The sequence below is a fragment of the Mytilus galloprovincialis genome, chromosome 10 (genome assembly GCF_965363235.1).
Source record: "Mytilus galloprovincialis chromosome 10, xbMytGall1.hap1.1, whole genome shotgun sequence".
NCBI classification, from domain to species: Eukaryota; Metazoa; Mollusca; class Bivalvia; order Mytilida; family Mytilidae; genus Mytilus; species Mytilus galloprovincialis.
The window spans coordinates 82,548,994-82,569,115 of NC_134847.1; the positions used below are offsets into that span (position 1 = coordinate 82,548,994).

The 20,122-nt window shown below is 33.3% G+C and overlaps 1 protein-coding gene across 1 annotated transcript in view; it reads left to right on the top strand.

Moving 5' to 3' along the window:
* LOC143049597 (uncharacterized) overlaps positions 1–20,122 on the top strand; it is a gene marked incomplete at its 5' end in the record, with an annotated part of 84,739 nt that overhangs the window by 44,370 nt on the left and 20,247 nt on the right. Inside the window, one exon of the mRNA XM_076223197.1 lies at positions 5,104–5,265. Coding sequence (XP_076079312.1) covers positions 5,104–5,265 — 162 coding nt within the window. The remainder of the gene's footprint in view (positions 1–5,103; positions 5,266–20,122) is intronic.

A 20,122-nucleotide genomic window follows, 5' to 3' on the forward strand; every position in this document is an offset into this window, starting at 1 on the left:
ATGACCACAAAAGGAAGGTTGGGATTGATTTTTGGAGTTGAGGTCACAACAGTTTATGAATTAGGGACCAAAAAGGGGCCCAAATAAGCATTATTTTTGGTTTTTGCACCATAACTTTAGTAAAAGTAAATAGAAATCTATGAAATTTAAACACAAGGTTTATGACCATAAAAGGAAGGTTGGGTTTGATTTTGGGAGTTTTGGTCCTAACAGTTTAGGAATAAGGGGCCCAAAGGGTCCAAAATTGAACTTTGTGTGATTTCATCAAAAATTGAATAATTGGGGTTCTTTGATATGCCGAATCTAACTATGTATGTAGATTCTTAATTTTTGGTCCCGTTTTCAAATTGGTCTACATTAAGGTCCAAAGGGTCCAAAATTAAACTTAGTTTGATTTTAACAAAAATTGAATCCTTGGGGTTCTTTGATATGCTGAATTTAAAAATGTACTTAGATTTTTAATTATTGGCCTAGTTTTCAAGTTGGTCCAAATGGGGGTCCAAAATTAAACTTTGTTTGATTTCATCAAAAATTGAATAAATGGGTTCTTTGATATGCCAAATCTAACTGTGTATGTAGATTCTTAATTTTTGGTCCAGTTTTCAAATTGGTCTACATTAAGGTCCAAAGGGTCCAAAATTAAACTAAGTTTGATTTTAACAAAAATTAAATTCTTGGGCTTATTTGATATGCTTTATCTAAATATGTACTTTGATTTTTATAAGACCGCAAAATTTGAAAAAATTTTCGTCGTATATTGCTATCACGTTGGCGTCAGCGTCGTCGTCGTCGTCGTCGTCGTCCGGCGTCCGAATACTTTTAGTTTTCGCACTCTAACTTTAGTAAAAGTGAATGGAAATCTATGAAATTTTAACACAAGGTTTATGACCACAAAAGGAAGGTTGGTATTGATTTTGGGAGTTTTGATCCCAACATTTTAGGAATTAGGGGCCAAAAAGGACCCAAATAAGCATTTTCTTGGTTTTCGCACTATAACTTTAGTTTAAGTAAATAGAAATCAATGAAATTTAAACACAATGTTAATGACTACAAAAGGAAGGTTGGTATTGATTTTGGGAGTTTAGGTCCCAACAGTTTAGGAATTAGGGGCCAAAAAGGGACCCAAATAAGCATTTTTCTTGGTTTTCGCACCATAACGTTAGTATAAGTAAATAGAAATCTATGAAATTTAAAGACAAGGTTTATGACCATAAAAGGAAGGTTGGTATTGATTTTGGGAGTTTTGGTCCCAACAGAATAAGGGGCCCAAAGGTTCCAAAATTAAACTTTGTTTGATTTCATCAAAATTGAATAATTGGGGTTCTTTGATATGCCGAATCTAATTGTCATGACTGTGTATGTAGATTCTTAACTTTTGGTCCCGTTTTCAAATTGGTCTACATTAAGGTCCAAAGGGTCCAAAATTAAACTTAGTTTGATTTTGACAAAAAATGAATAAGTTAGGTTCTTTGATATGCTGAATCTAAAAATGTACTTAGATTCTTGATTATTGGCCCAGTTTTCAAGTTGGTCCAAATCGGGGTCCAAAATTAAACTTTGTTTGATTTCATCAAAAATTGAATAAATGGGGTTCTTTGATATACCAAATCTAACTGTGTATGAAGATTCTTCATTTTTGGTCCTGTTTTCAAATTGGTCTACACTAAAGTCCAAAGGGTCCAAAATTAAACTTAGTCTGATTTTAACAAAAATTGAAATCTTGGGGTTCTTTGATATGCTGAATCCAAAAATGTACTTAGATTTTTTATTATGGGCCCAGTTTTCAAGTTGGATCAAATCAGGATCTAAAATTATTATATTAAGTATTGTGCAATAGCAAGTCTTTTCAATTGCACAGTATTGCGCAATGGCAAGAAATATCTAATTGCACAATATTGTGAAATAGCAAATTTTTTTTTAATTAGAGTTATCTTTCTTTGTCCAGAATAGTAAGCAAGAAATATCTAATTGCAAAATATTGTGCAATAGCAAGATTTTTTTTTAATTGGAGTTATCTTTCTTTGTCCAGAATCAACTTAAATCTTTGTTATATACAATATACAATGTATATTCAACTTTTTACTACCAACTGATAAATTAAAATAATCTTTACCATTCAGTGATAACAAGCAGTTTTTTTACATCTTATTTCCTTATCTTATCTAAAATGTTTTTAGATAATGTATGTTGGACATTTGCCAGACATGACTATGATGTCATTTTCTATTTTTATTTGCCAATAACTTTATGTAAATAACTTCATTGGAAATTTGCCAATATAAAATGTTGCTGATGAAGTTTTTTTTATTGTTTTATACAATAAACAATGTATATTCACTTTTACTACCAACCAATCTTTACCATTGAGTGATAACAAGCACTTTATATTACATTTTAATATTTTATGATGTATTTAAAAGAGTAGTTATTGTTGCAAACTCCATTAGAAATTTGAATTGATATCAGTTTTGGAAAAAGGGAAACAGGGATGTGAAAAAAGGGGGGGGGTTAAATTTTTCTCATTTCAGATTTCATAAATAAAAAGAAAATTTCTTCAAACATTTTTTTGAGAGGATTAATATTCAACAGCATAGTGAATTGCTAAAAGGCAAAAACAAACTTTTAAGTTCATTAGACCACATTCATTCTGTGTCAGAAACCTATGCTGTGTCAACTATTTCATTTTAGATTTAAAAAGTTTGAAGAAGAAATCTTTAATTGTAAAATTTGTAAAATCTTGACATTTGTTTTGTGTAAAAAAAAAACCATGTAATGTCAAAAATTTGATCACAATCCAAATTCAGAGCTGTATCACGCTAGAATGTTTTGTCCATACTTGCCCCAACTGTTCAGGGTTCGACCTCTGCGGTCGTATAAAGCTGCGCCCTGCGGAGCACCTGGTTAATAATTGTGTGTGTAATCATTTAGTTTTCTACTGTTATGAAAAATACATTCTGGTGCACAAATGCCCTCCTTTTTCGAGCCTGCAACTTACAGCAACAGTAGGCAAGACACTGAGATCCGCAGAACCCTTTATTTTTAAAAAAATTAAAATATGCATTTTAAATTTTTAGAACCATCTGAAACATATATCCACATTCCATTTTAATCTAAGTTTAATCGAGTTAGAGTGAATGTTTTACATCTGGGCAAAGCAGAAAATCTTTTACTAATCATTAGTTGTGGAGTTAATATTTGTGGACGTTATATGTTGTAAAGTGTCACCAGAAACTTGTTAGGAAAGCATGGACACAAAATCTGTATTGTAATCAGATTACATCAAAACTCAACCAAGATCTCTTTTTTATTCATATAAAAGATATAATAAACAAAAGCTATTAAATGTTGAATTTGCTTAGTAACTCTTAATACATTGTAATAAGATTGTTCCAGTAATGTAATAAATATTTAGTAATAAAATGTCATTAAAAGTAGTCATGTCTTAGTGAATCTTTTGAAGAAACCAAGTAGAAAGATGTTTTTAAGACTATTACAGTAATAACAGTATCATTTATCATTACAGTCAACATTAGCCATAGTAAATTATTGAAAAAAACCTTTTGAAATGATTTTATTTATAAATATTAAAATGATTATTAATATTGAGACAAGATGGTACTGAAATGTCAAAGTATGGATCATATACAATCACCTAACCTTTAAGGTTATTAATGAATGGTTTCTTATTCCAGTATCTCAAGTATTTCTTTTATTCAGGACAAATGTTGATTCAGCATAAATGACACCTTGCGATAATTTCGTAAATTTACATCATAAACAATCATTTTCTAATTACTGAAACATCCATTTATAATTATGAGAACATTTTAAGAGAACTGCATTGGCCGTTTGGTTGACTATAATTACTCATATCCACTTCATTTGAACTTTGGTAGATAGTTGTCTAACTGCCAATCATACAACATCTCCTCATTAGTCTCCTACCGACAAATTCATAGGGGACATTAGGTTTGCAACTTTGCACTTTGTCGCTCTGTTAGGCTTTTAGTTAGTCCATCTGTTTTCCACACTTTTTGTGTGTGCTTATTTTCATATTTTTCCAAGTTTTTCAAAATCTTAAATCAAATTTGAAATGATAATCCCTCAGTACTTTATATAAACAGTTTGTTACACAGATGCCTACCCTATTATAATGCAATATTGAAAACATAATAGCATGAATTATATGACCGTTTCATTTTTGTTGAGCCTTCGACTTTAGTCAAAAAAGCGAGACTAAGCGATCCTACATTCCGTCGTCGTCGGCGGCGTCCACAAATATTCACTCTGTGGTTAAAGTTTTTGAAATTTTAATAACTTTCTTAAACTATACTGAATTTCTACCAAACTTGGACAGAAGCTTGTTTATGATCATAAGAAAGTATGCAGAAGTAAATTTTGTAAAAATAAAATTCCATTTTTTCCGTATTTTACTTATAAATGGACTTAGTTTTTCTGCGAGGAAACATTACATTCACTCTGTGGTTAAAGTTTTTAAAATTTTAATAACTTTCATAAACTATCCTTGATTTGTACCAAACTTGGACAGAAGCTTGTTTATGATCATAAGATAGTATCAAGAAGAAAATTTTGTAAAAATAAATTTCCACTTTTCCGTATTTTACTTATAAATTGACTTTAAGTTTTTTTGCCAGAAACAAAACATTCACTCTGTGGTTTAAGTTTTTAAAATTTTTATAATGTTCTTAAACTATCCTGGATTTCTACCAAACTTAGACAAAAGCTTGTTTCTGATCATAAGATATTATTCAGAAGTAAATTTTGTAAAAAAAAATTCACTTTTTCCGTATTTTACTTATAAATGGACTTCTTCTTCCAGTTAACATTACATACAGTCTGCAGTTAATGTTTATAAAACATTTATTAGATTCATAAACTATCCTGGATTTTTTACCAAACTTGGAAGCTTCTTTCAATCAAAAGACAGTATAATAATCGAGAGGAAAATTTTTATTGATGTTTTTCCTCATTTTTGTTGAGTCTGCGATTAACAGCAAAAGTAGGCGAGACACTGGGTTCCGTGGAACCCTTATGAATTTTTCATATACAAGTGATTTTCAATTGTACATTGTATAATTGCAGGCTATACGTAAAAACCAACCAAGTCAACCAAACCTTAACCAAAAACCCCATGGTGGTTCTCCCCCAGACCAGAAACCTCCAATGTCTACGGAACCAGAAGTGGCTGTTATATCATTTGGCAAAGTCAAAGGCAGCATGGGACTCAGTATTGTGGCAGCTAAGGTTAGTAAAAAGGTCAAGGTCAGCATTATGCTCAGTAGTGTGGCAGCTCAAGTAAGTACAAAGGTCAAGGGCATCACTATTGTGGCAGGTAAGTTAACAAAGTTTTGTGATTATCTGAAATACATAGAATTCAGCAGTTTTCTTAAATTTAATTAGTATAGTATATATACAAAATATACAGTTTTTTTGTGAAAAAAGGTTTAACAAAATAGTTGTTCCACAATCTAACAAAAAAAACCAATTATAAAACAGTGTCAATCGGAAAATACAAGTTACAATAGTACATTTACAACTCTGCGTGATCATTTTATTTTGTATGCATACTGTTGTATATTTTATCAAAGCTATTAAATGAAGAGTTCCAAATAGTGAAGTTGAAATCATCTCTTTTTAAATTTTACGGACGCCATCACAAGTTGGTTGACCATTATGGAAAAACCGTTTCACAAATGATATCGGATATGTTCCTTACATCGCAACTACAGTCCCCTTCCCTTTCATAAATGTGACCTACCTAATTAGACTATTTACCAGATTTGTTATCTCATAAGCAACGAGAATGGTGCCACATGTGGAGCAGGATCTGCTTACCCTTCCGGAGCACCTGAGATCACCCCTAGTTTTTGGTGGGGTTCACGTTGTTTATAAGTTTTCTATGTTGTGTCATGTGTACTATTGTTTGTCTCCTTGTCCTTTCCATTTTTTGCCATGGCGTTGTCAGTTTATTGTCGATTTATGAGTTTGACTGTCCCTCTGGTATCTTTCGTCCCTTTTTAGCTCACCTGGCCCGAAGGGCCAAGTGAGCTTTTCTCACCACTTGGCGTCCGTCGTCCGTCGTCGTCGTCGTCCGGCGTCGTCCATCGTCGTCGTCGTTAACAATTTACATTTTGAACTTCTTCTAGAGAACCACTGAATGGAATGGAACCAAACATGTCATGAATGTTCCTTATGAGGTGCTGACCAAGTGTTGTTACTTTGTAGCCGATCCATCATCCAAGATGGCCGCCAGCCAGGGACTTAGTTTAACATAGGACCCTATGGGAAATGCATACAAATGACTTCTTTTAGAGAACCACTGAATGGAATAAAACCAAACATAGCATGAATTATCCTTATGGGGTGCTGACCAAGTGTTGTTACTTTGTAGCCGATCCATCATCCAAGATGGCCGCCAGCGGGGGACTTAGTTTAACATAGGACCCTATGGGAAATGCATACAAATGACTTCTCCTAGAGAACCACTAAATGGAATGAAACCAAACATAGCATGAATGTTCCTTATGGAGTGCTGACCAAGTGTTGTTACTTTGTAGCCGATCCATTATCCAAGATGGCCACCAGCGGGGACTTAGTTTAACATAGGACCCTATTGGAAATGCATACAAATGACTTCTTCTAGTGAACCACTGAATGGAACGAAACCAAACATGGCATGAATGTTCCTTATGTGGTGCTGACCAAGTGTTGTTACTTTGTAGCCGATCCATCATCAAAGATGGCAGCCAGCAGGGGACTTAGTTTAACATAGGACCCTATGGGAAATGCATACAAATGACTTCTTTTAGAGAACCACTGAATGGAATAAAACCAAACATAGCATGAATGTTCCTTATGGGGTGCTGACCAAGTGTTGTTACTTTGTAGCCGATCCATCATCCAAGATGGCCGCCAGTGGGGGACTTAGTTTAACATAGGACCCTATGGGAAATGCATACAAATGACTTCTTTTAGAGAACCACTGAATGGAATGAAACCAAACATGGCATGAATGTTCCTTATGAGGTGCTGACCAAGTGTTGTTACTTTGTTGCTGATCCATCATCCAAGATGGCCGCCAGCCGGGGACTTAGTTTAACATAGGACCCTATGGGAAATGCATACAAATGACTTCTTTTAGAGAACCACTGAATGGAATAAAACCAAACATAGCATGAATGTTCCTTATGGAATGCTGACCAAGTGTTGTTACTTTGTAGCCGATCCATCATCCAAGATGGCCGCCAGCAGGGGGACTTAGTTTAACATAGGACCCTATAGGAAATGCATACAAATGACTTCTTCTAGAGAACCACTAAATGGAATGAAATTAAACATAGCATGAATGTTCCTTATGGAGTGCTGACCAAGTGTTGTTACTTTGTAGCTGATCCATTATCCAAGAAGGCAGCCAGCTGGGGACTTAGTTTAACATAGGACCCTATTGGAAATGCATACAAATCACTTCTTCTAGTGAACCACTGAATGAAATGAAACCAAACATGGCATGAATGTTCCTTATGTGGTGCTGACCAAGTGTTGTTACTTTGTAGCTGATCCATCATCCAAGATGGCCGCCAGCGTGGGACTTAGTTTAACATAGGACCCTATGGGAAATGCATACAAATGACTTCTTTTAGAGAACCACTGAATGGAATGAAATCAAACATGGCATGAATGTTCCTAATGTGGTGCTGACCAAGTGTTGTTACTTTGTAGCCGATCCATCATCCAAGATGGCCGCCAGCCAGGGACTTAGTTTAACATAGGACCCTATGGGAAATGCATACAAATGACTTCTTTTAGAGAACCACTGAATGGAATAAAACCAAACATAGCATGAATTATCCTTATGGGGTGCTGACCAAGTGTTGTTACTTTGTAGCCGATCCATCATCCAAGATGGCCGCCAGCGGGGGACTTAGTTTAACATAGGACCCTATGGGAAATGCATACAAATGACTTCTCCTAGAGAACCACTAAATGGAATGAAACCAAACATAGCATGAATGTTCCTTATGGAGTGCTGACCAAGTGTTGTTACTTTGTAGCCGATCCATTATCCAAGATGGCCACCAGCGGGGACTTAGTTTAACATAGGACCCTATTGGAAATGCATACAAATGACTTCTTCTAGTGAACCACTGAATGGAACGAAACCAAACATGGCATGAATGTTCCTTATGTGGTGCTGACCAAGTGTTGTTACTTTGTAGCCGATCCATCATCAAAGATGGCAGCCAGCAGGGGACTTAGTTTAACATAGGACCCTATGGGAAATGCATACAAATGACTTCTTTTAGAGAACCACTGAATGGAATAAAACCAAACATAGCATGAATGTTCCTTATGGGGTGCTGACCAAGTGTTGTTACTTTGTAGCCGATCCATCATCCAAGATGGCCGCCAGTGGGGGACTTAGTTTAACATAGGACCCTATGGGAAATGCATACAAATGACTTCTTTTAGAGAACCACTGAATGGAATGAAACCAAACATGGCATGAATGTTCCTTATGAGGTGCTGACCAAGTGTTGTTACTTTGTTGCTGATCCATCATCCAAGATGGCCGCCAGCCGGGGACTTAGTTTAACATAGGACCCTATGGGAAATGCATACAAATGACTTCTTTTAGAGAACCACTGAATGGAATAAAACCAAACATAGCATGAATGTTCCTTATGGAATGCTGACCAAGTGTTGTTACTTTGTAGCCGATCCATCATCCAAGATGGCCGCCAGCAGGGGGACTTAGTTTAACATAGGACCCTATAGGAAATGCATACAAATGACTTCTTCTAGAGAACCACTAAATGGAATGAAATTAAACATAGCATGAATGTTCCTTATGGAGTGCTGACCAAGTGTTGTTACTTTGTAGCTGATCCATTATCCAAGAAGGCAGCCAGCTGGGGACTTAGTTTAACATAGGACCCTATTGGAAATGCATACAAATCACTTCTTCTAGTGAACCACTGAATGAAATGAAACCAAACATGGCATGAATGTTCCTTATGTGGTGCTGACCAAGTGTTGTTACTTTGTAGCTGATCCATCATCCAAGATGGCCGCCAGCGTGGGACTTAGTTTAACATAGGACCCTATGGGAAATGCATACAAATGACTTCTTTTAGAGAACCACTGAATGGAATGAAATCAAACATGGCATGAATGTTCCTAATGTGGTGCTGACCAAGTGTTGTTACTTTGTAGCCGATCCATTATCCAAGATTGCCGCCAGCGGGGGACTTAGTTTAACATAGGACCCTATGGGAAATGCATACAAATGACTTCTTTTAGAGAACCACTGAATGGAATGAAATCAAACATGGCATGAATGTTCCTAATGTGGTGCTGACCAAGTGTTGTTACTTTGTAGCCGATCCATTATCCAAGATTGCCGCCAGCGGGGGACTTAGTTTAACATAGGACCCTATGGGAAATGCATACAAATGACTTCTTTTAGAGAACCACTGAATGGAATGAAATCAAACATGGCATGAATGTTCCTAATGTGGTGCTGACCAAGTGTTGTTACTTTGTAGCCGATCCATTATCCAAGATTGCCGCCAGCGGGGGACTTAGTTTAACATAGGACCCTATGGGAAATGCATACAAATGACTTCTTTTAGAGAACCACTGAATGGAATGAAATCAAACATGGCATGAATGTTCCTAATGTGGTGCTGACCAAGTGTTGTTACTTTGTAGCCGATCCATTATCCAAGATTGCCGCCAGCGGGGGACTTAGTTTAACATAGGACCCTATGGGAAATGCATACAAATGACTTCTTTTAGAGAACCACTGAATGGAATAAAACCAAACATTGCATGAATGTTCCTTATGAGGTGCTGACCAAGTGTTGTTACTTTGTAGCCGATCCATCATCCAAGATGGCCGCCAGCAGGGGACTTAGTTTAACATAGGACCCTATGGGAAATGCATACAAATGACTTCTTTTAGAGAACCACTGAATGGAATAAAACCAAACATGGCATGAATGTTCCTTATGAGGTGCTGACCAAGTGTTGTTACTTTGTAGCCAATCCGTCATCCAAGATGGCCACCAGTGGGGGACTTTTGAATGAAATAAAACATGTTCCTTTCCTTATAAATGAGGTTGTGTTGTCACTTTTAGGCAAATTTTATATTTTTTTATATGATTTCAAAAACCCAAGTAGAATCAGGTGAGCGATACAGGCTCTTGAGAGCCTCTAGTTTAGTACACCGTTAAAACAATTTGAATTAACAAATAAAACATTATTTTTTAGTTGTTCTAATAGCACACCATAGTCTTTGCTACATCTACAGAAAACATAAAATGACATACAAAGAAATATCATTGTAAATACTCCTTTGAAATCTTGTCTATGTTAGCCTTTGAAAACAACCTTTCTTTAAATAGAAACCTTTAAAAATTTCCTTTAAAATAAAGTGATTATATTCTATTGATTTATGTAGCATACATAATAGGACCAAAAGATGTCAAATCAAACATTAACTTTTGTGCTATCTTGTTATGCTTTTGAAAAGGATTTATTGTATAATGGTTTTTTTCGCATTAAAAAGAAAATTTTGAGTTTTGATTTTGTTTCCTTGTATGGTAAAGGGGAGATAACTCAATTGTACAATGATCAGAGAGGATGCTTTCTATTCTAGTGAAAATATGTTTAAAATTTTATCAAATGAGTGGCTTAAAAATATCAAAATTACTGAAGTGTGGAAAAATGCTGCAAAAACTAAAAAATGGTAAAAGATATTTGAATATGAATGATATAAATGTTTAGTCAGTGATCTTAAACATTCATTCAGTGTAAATCTGATTAAAAAGGATGATTGATATCTGTAAGAATATGTTAAATTGTTTGATATACACAATGTTTTGGTACTGAATGGTGCCGTGACCAGCTTGTACTGAATGGTTCAGTGACCAGCTCGTACTGAATGGTGCTGTGACCAGCTTGTACTGAATGGTTCAGTGACCAGCTCGTACTGAATGGTGCTGTGACCAGCTTGTACTGAATGGTTCAGTGACCAGCTCGTACTGAATGGCGCAGTGACCTACTCAAACTTTTTATTTTGAAATACAAATATCTCATCAGCCTCAAAGTAAAAAATAACACAAAAGAATACTGCCCATGTTAAACCATATGAAAACAAAAATAAAAAGAAAATTTAAAGTTTTCTATTTAACTTGTGCTGGTTTAGTCACTACTCGATACTCAATTTAAAACTCCTGGAGATACCTAGTAAGCTGATCGCAAAACTGAATAACAATTGTTACACAACCTATTTCAACTATTCATTATCAAATCATTGCTTTATCTTTCCAACTCATTCTGTATACCGGTAACACATAAATACAAATGTATCCTAACATAAATACATATTATGTACTATTTTACTGTAACAAAAGTCTGGAACAATTCACTATAAGTATCATCAACTTTTCATGTTTGCTTTTTTATCTGTCAATTCTGGAGAAAAAAGGAGTTAATAATGTTAATATAAAAAGAAGTAAGTCAGACATATAGATATTAAATATAATATTAAGGAGTGAGCTATTCGTGATTTGATATTTGTAAATCAATAAAGAATTCATCTGATTTATATATCAATCCTATTTGATATGATCTAATAATAACCAAAGAATTTATTGTCCCTACTTTATAAAGAGTATAAATGTACATCAGGTTGGCTTGTTCGTCTGAAGAGTAAACAGACAGACATGAATTTCTTTTATAATTTCAATCATTTCGTATGCACATAAAGATACATTTTTGTGTTGTGTAATTATTTCTTTACACACCATCATAATCATGTGACAGATCTGGCTCATTTGAATTCTTTGATCCGAGTCATTTCACACTTCCTTTGAATGGGACCTCAACCCAATTTATCTAGTTGTCTTAAGACAGAATGAAATTTTGATTTGTCTTTTAAAATTTTAAATGTCTGTCTGAGATGTAATCTTGTTAAAGGATGATTGAGTAGTGGACTTGGCAAGATGACAGACATAGAAATGTTTTAAACATTTGGAGAAGCCAAGGATAGAAAAATAAAATTGAGGACATTATAATTAATCTTAAAATGTATTATTGATACATAAAAAAGATTAGATATATAGCTATCTGTAGATTAATTAATCTTTCAAATTTCGAAAAAAATATCCTAGGTGGTCTCTGCTTTGGTATTTAAGCTGTCTTTATTTTGTTTTTTGACAATTTGAGTGTAAATTGCAGATAAATATCTAAACAATGTCTAAATAGAACAGAGGAAACCCAGGATATGATGTAAGGGGGGCTCCTTACTATAGGAGGTTTGGGTACCATATTTTGACCAAAAGTGTTTGTAATTTTACTCATAAATTACATTTCAACTTTTTTAGGGGGCATGAGTCAGTTGCATCCCTGTCTGACCGGCTGAATTGGGGCCTATAGATTTTATCTGTACAGAACCTTGAAGGTGAAGTCCTTGAACAGCTAGGTCCTAATGCTGCCATTGTAAAAAACTTTTAATAAGAGTTTAACCTTCTTTCTCTCTTTCATCCTGTGAGGAACAACATTTTATAGTTATGTAAAGGGTATACATCACAATAAGGTATGGGACAAGAGTATTAGTGGCTGCTTGTTCATAGAGGTTCTGATTAAGACTATATTGGTTTGCTGTTTGATTATACAGGTTTGGAACAAGACAATAGGTTACAGTTGAAAACAAAGTAATTAATTTGATGTCAAATCTTGAGGGTTATATTAAAAAGAATGAAGTATATCTTTGAACCTGAGCCTCTTCGTGTAGACAAGAAATACAATCATACATTGTATCAGTAATATATAAAAGATTGTATTTCATAGACTGTTACATGATCTTGTCTATGTATACCTTTCTAGTTTGCATATTATATATTAAATTTCACTTTATACTGCACAGTTATACCTTATATTTGCTGGTGAAATAAATATTGATATTCTATAAGTATTTCATTGTGAATGGTTGGGAAAACAATGTAGACATTTTGCCAATTTATTAACAAAACATTTATTTGTTTTGGGTGGTACCCTATGTGTTTCAAGTGACACATCTGTTGAATGAAATTATTTCATGTTTGTTGTTTCAAAAATATACCCTAGGCAAAGCCAATATACTGTGAGGTTCTGTCCTGTTTAAATTATAAAACTGTTTATATCATCATATGCTATGCTGTATTACTGTAGTCTATGGGGTAAATAGTTGGATATTGGATTACATTGGAATAGGATGTATATTTATTTTGTCAGTTTCATTGACATATCCTTTTCTAACCAGAATGAAATCTGACCTGTTTTGTTTACAAATAAGACTTGAACAGAAACAACTGAATGGTAACATAAGTCCGTTAGGATTTAACTGGAGGAGGCAAGATTTGGTTGCATGACTGAAATAAAGATTGAATTAAGGTTTTCTTGTAGAGTTACATTAGGATTTCTTACTTCCTGGAATCATTTCCTCTACAATAAGCGTGGGAACAATACTGGTGGGAGAAAAAATCATAAGAAATCAATTTTGTTTATTGACTTAATTCTTAATGACTTTCCAAAGTTATCACACCTTTTCACTAGACCAGTTTGAAGTTCTCATTTTGTGCATGCCAGTATGATTGTATTGCTCCAATACCCCATCTAGAATGACCTGTATGTAAGGTATTCATATGGATTATGTTGACATTTATTTGAGGCAAGCATAGTCTAGATTTGACACAATCCACCGCTATTCTATGTCCACCTGATGAAGTCTCCAGATATGTAATTATAGGATTTAATGGATTTAATTTGAATGTCATGGTTGGATGATTTGATACTTCTTTATAGCTGTAGTACAATCATGAAGTACTAACATTCACCACAGGAGCCAAGGCAATCTATCCTTGAAGTAATATTTCATCCATGTATGTAATTTCTTAGTTTCCTAATCACCTCCACTTTCTTTCTTAATAATTGTGCAACACAGGTGCATAGTAATTAAATGTTCTGCAGGTATGAACATCAAACCTTAGATATCTATGATTTATAAATGGATGTATCGTATTACCTTTTCATTTTATGATGTAAAGCTTGAAATTGATAACCATATCAATGACTAAAGTATTACTGTTGACTTTGTTCTGAATTTGGCTTGTTACACTTGTTGATGTACTTCAAACAGTGACTAATAAAACTGGTACCTTTGATAACTACTATCTCTTTTAGTGAATGAGACCAGTTGGAATCGATTGCTTTGATTAGAATCTTAAAACTTCTTGTTATTCTATTTGTACAAAGATAAGAAAAAAAATTATTATTTCTTTTTACATGCAGCCATTAGATTTACTAAACTCAAATCATATGGGAGAGATCCTTTTGCGCCAAAAATGCGTCTTTTTGTGCCACAACTTTTTTCTCCAATGCTACGTTTGCGCCACATGTTTTAAAATTACATGGTATCATTTGCGCCAAAAATAAAACATACGATTACTCCAATTAGAAGAAAAATGACTTCCCTACTCCTTTATTCGGACTTGGAACCGGCAGTTTACACAGCAAACGTTTCCTTTTCTAAAGCATATCTTCTTCTTACTGCTGCTGCATGGGTAATTCCCAATTCAATGTATGTAGTAGCTTGTAACTTCACTTAATTGTCCAAAACACAAACAGTAAAAATTCGTAAAAATTCCTAAAAATAATAAAGCCCATTCGCATGGTGGGAACAAAGCACTGTCATCAACATATGTGGCTAAAACATAATCAGCAAAAGCTTCTATTTTCTTCTCTATGTTTTTATTTAATATTCAGCAAAGCAATACGTTTTATTCTCTCTGTACATAGACTGTCTAATGCATTTTAAGTCATTTCTCTCCAGATGCTCATCTTCATGGTGAAATATACAAACATATGATACTTTTTACGCCAAAAATTAAGAATAAATATATATTAATCACTAATATATGATAGATATGTGTACAGGTAAATTGGCGCAAATGTCACTAAGTACCGAATATAGGTACCCCTGTAAAACTGTATTGGGGGCAAAAGGACTGCTGCCAATGATTATAGAGCTTGATATATTGTCACCTGGATGTTGTTGAAGAGTGTATGTAGCCCTCTAGACGTCTTGGTTAATTGCATTGTTAGGTTGCTGTCTGATTGATATATACCACACATCTTCTTTTATTTACATTAAACTGAATTAAAGTCTTCATTTCGTTGTTGTTTGAAATATTAAAGCTTCCATGCTATACATTCGTTCATTATCACTGAACTAGTATATATTTGTTTAGGGGCTAACTGAAGGACGCCTCCGGGTGCGGGAATTTTTCGCTACATTAAAGACCTGTTGGTGACCTTCTGCTGTTGTTTTTTTCTATGGTCAGGTTGTTGTCTCTTTGGCACATTCCCCATTTCCATTCTCTATATTATTATTCTTCACAGCTGTACTAATACTGTTTCAGTACTAGAGTTTTATACCTTTACTTGGAAAAAACTTTACCCTTGAAATATAGGGTTGTTTTAACTCGCAAAATAAACTGAACTACAACTTCAATCTACTTTATGTAAATAAAAACTTTGTATTTTTCCTTAAACATTAAAAAGACTTTTGAAATATTTTTAATGTGAATTTAGATTTGTCAATAAACATGTTTTTGTATTGCACTTAAGTAAACACTACTGTATTCACCTGTATTTTCAGGTAACCTTGTATTATATCTTGTGAAACATTATATTGTATTCAAATCTGTGCAGATGAGCATATTATAAGAAAAGTAACAATAATTCTGAACTTTCTTGTAAGGCTTAACAGTTTCCTTAAACACTCCAGTAACCTGGAATGACCCCTATTTAGTAGAGGCCAATAAAATGGATAGGTTAAATGAATTCTATTTATATACCATCTTACAGGTAATTCTGCACACCTGTAATCTTAAATAACTGGTCAAATTCTTCACCAGATTTTCATAAGTCACATGTATTTTAAAATTTGACATTTTTTTCTGGGAACATTTTTTGTGTAAGATTCATAAAGAGAAAATAAAACGTAATCATGTTTAATGGATGGACTGCTACATAAACTTGGATATATATATATATGAGATCTAAATGAATCTGATTACAGAAGATTGTTGAAAAATTTAAACATTTATGGAATATATTACATACAGTGTATAAAAACACAAATTCATAGATTTTTAAAAGAAAGATATTCTTGAATAAAATCCTAGGTGTTTCCCTGTGTATATTGACAGTAACAAATTCTAAAAGTTTTCTGTGGATAGCTAGTGTAGTGAAATAGTGATGTGAAGTTTACTATTACAAGACTTTTCTACTTATTTACCAAATAACATCCAGAATTTGGATTACTTAGAGTTCCAGGATAGTCAACTTTCATCTCTATCAAAGTGTTAGCAGTATCGTGAGTTATAATTTACAGACAAAACATGTTTCAAAATATTTATTTTAAAATGTAGTATTGAGCATAATGTTTTATGATGATGTTTGTCTCAAATTAAAATTTTTTTAAATATTATTATTTAAATATTTTTAAAGTCCCATTTTTGGTCTAGATCCATATTTTTTTTGATTTTTAGATTTGTAAAATTATATTATATCAGATTTGGAATTGATGCAAATAAAGTGGATAGAACTGGAATAATTTAAAAAATATTACAACAGCCTAATTTCAATAGTTCTGAAAAAAACCATTAAAGAATATGTGGCAGATTTCCTTAATTATTTTGTGAAGATGAAAACAGGCTTCATATGTTAAATAAATAAAGGGATAAGACAAATGTAAGTGTTAATAAATAATATTTAATCTGGATATAATTTTCCATATGTTGGCCCATTTATGACCATATTAATGTCACACATGATAGATTCATAATTTGCAAAACAAAAAAAATCCATTTAAGTTCCGATTAATGTCATACAGAAATTCCATCTTTTTGAAATGAAGTAAATGGTCTTGAAGGTTAAATTTTACATAGGATTGAAAAACATGAGCAAGGGAAGAGTAAAGAAAAAACTAAGGATCATTGTTTTATCATGTTTTATATAGGTTACACGACTGTAATAATAACCAGAAAAGGCATCTCTGTTAGAGAGCATCCCCTTTTCCATTCTAAACTATTGTATCACTATCCTGTCAACACTTTATAGGTTAACCGTTATGGCAGTTAAAATTCCAGCACTGTTCAGTTGGGCTCTTAATTGACTAGGATAGTTCCTATTAAACACCAAGAAATGTCACAATAGTTTATCATGACACAGAATGATTACTTAAAAAATTTTAAGCATTCACATTAAAAGGTTTACACTTTTTGACTGAGCATTAGGTAGGTTCCACAGTTTATATGGAGCTAATATATCAAGACCAGATGTGCTGAAAACACCTAATTAATTAGATAGAATAAATCAATGTTTTTCTAACCACTGCAAGTGACAACTCAAAATCAATCTGCATAACATTATAGTATTTAAACTGTATTCAGTGCTAAATATTAGATGATTTATAGATATATATATATGGTCTCTATGTCCACAGTGACAATAACTTAATTTTATTCGGGTGTTAAAGCTTAGAACATGTACATATTTTTAGTAGAAGCACTTCTTACAAAGTTGCTTTAGTCAATACTATTGCACTCCTTAATAGAAATAGAAAAAGAAGCATTCAATTCTTAATAATGCACAAAATTGTGTCACACCCAGCCATCTTGTGAAGGGACAATGTCATCTATATTAAAATAGCTAACTATCCATGATTGATTGTAAGATTTCTTTTTCTTTTTGTGAGTATCTTACATGAATTAGGTTGTAAGTAATCATTCATTATTTTAGAAGTATGAATTATTAAAGCCTTTAGATTTGCTTCTTGATTTTTCCAAACTAATAATAATTTCTGTTCATAATGAAGTTGCATAAGATTTATGTCGGTGGTAGCAAATTGTTCCATTAAACATTTTTGAAGCACCTGACCTTATCAGCAATGGTGTTAAACTACATTTGTATCTGACTGCATAATATTTTGAAAGTAAAATATGAGATTTAAAGTTATTCCGACGGGAAATATATGGCTTATATAGATAAGAGCCTACAGAGCAATATTGTTTAAGTGTATAGTCCCACTCTAAATGTGCTAGGTGTAAAAGCAATGTAAAAGTAAAAGTTTTTAAATAGTCAGACATTAAGGTGACTTATTTAAATATTTCAGTCTACCATTTATGTGGGTGTTTGGTAACAAACCACCCCATTATAACCTCTATGTCAAAATTATTTACTTATTGAATTTTTCGGGAAGAAGTGAGAAAAACAAATCCATTTCTGAACATTTTTTGCTGATGACTCAATATCTACTGTAATAAAAAGTAAAATTCTTTCTAACATGTATTTTGACAAAAAAGGAAAAAAATGGTGTATGGTTTTGTCAGACCAGGATTAGAGTAATGACAGTATTTACATGGCTATGAGTAAGAATATGAGAATGTCACATGTACATGTATATACATGACGACCATATTACATAATAAATTATAATTTTGTCTGCATGTTTAGATATTAAGGATTTAATTATCAAAACATTTCCGTTAGCATGTTATTTGTGCATGTGAACAACACGTGTAATTGGGACAAAATAATAATGTCTATAATGCATCATTCGACAGTAATAACATAAAAATTTACATCAAAATATGACCAAAAAAGAGGTATGATTTTGTTCTTTGGAATGGTAGATTAGAAATTGTTTGTAAGCTATAGATGACTGTGAGGCTGTGTTCCAGCCAGTGTAAATGAGAAATTTAAGTTTTTGCAGAAGACATAATAATTTATTTTGTAACTAATTCAGGCAGTTTATCATAAGCTTATATCTTTTCTGACTGTTTAAATCTAATTATTTTCACGTAAAATAGAGTAAAGAGTTTGGTAACACATTTAACCTTTTAAATTATTTTTTTTAAATAAGAAATAATAAAAGTGAAAGTAAATCCGTATTTAAGGTGGTCACAGTTGATTTCCTTGAGATTTGGTAGCATGATAAAAACTCGTATCACACATGTGTCACTTGTCAAAACTGGCATTATCTTTACACATCAAAGTTACAGGCAAAAATACATAAAACTGCACAGTATTTGTTTCTAAATCCCTTAAATGATTCATAATAAAAATTGTAAATCTGAGCTTTTTATTTGTACTTTGACTTTCTGTGCCAATAGTTTTCAATGTTTTAAAATAAAAAAGCTCTGCATTGGCATTTGTCCTTGACTTTTGTAGCTTATTTATGCTTATTTCAACTGTGTTGATCCCACAACTGATGAGCTGTTTGAGTCGCCACATTTAATTTTGGACATATTGTGTATTCTTCAATGTTGAATTTCCCACGGACCAGACTGTCTCAAAGTGTATCCTTGTGATTTGACCTCTACTGATTGACTCTTAGCTTTTCTTATGAAACCACCACTAAACAGCTGTTAGTCCCCAAGTTTATCTGTCTGACAGATACTGCTGCTGAATGACTGTTAGTTCATTAACTTATCTTTTAACCAGATCTTCTCTGTACTAAGGCAACGACCTTAAGAGTTGAGACATATTTAATAACTTATCATTTGATATGAATCCTTGTAATTTTGCTAAACTGTAATCTCTAGCACAAGATAGAATGTAGATGATGACTGGACTGACCTTTTTAGACCATAGTCTAAAGCATGATGGCTCTAGATGGCTCTAAGTGATTTTGGATTAATAGAGTATATACTAACTGGTTTAATGACTGAACTCCTAGATGGGTTGCTGACTCGTTGATGTATGCCCCTTCTCTATCATGTAGATTATTAAAGGGAAACAACTGCATGCAGTTTATTCTTTACGTATTTCATGTCTTGAATGTACAAGTCTTCAACAGGAAAAATATGATTTACACATGCATGTTGAGCCACTTTACTATACACATATACGTGTAAAGTACTGAATCTTGTATTTTAAGTTGTCTCAAAGTTACTTTTCATATATCCTCAGTCCTTAGTTACAACCTGTTAAATTCTAGCTATGCATTATATCTAGTACCCAAAGTTTGGAATTGAAATACTTCACCTGT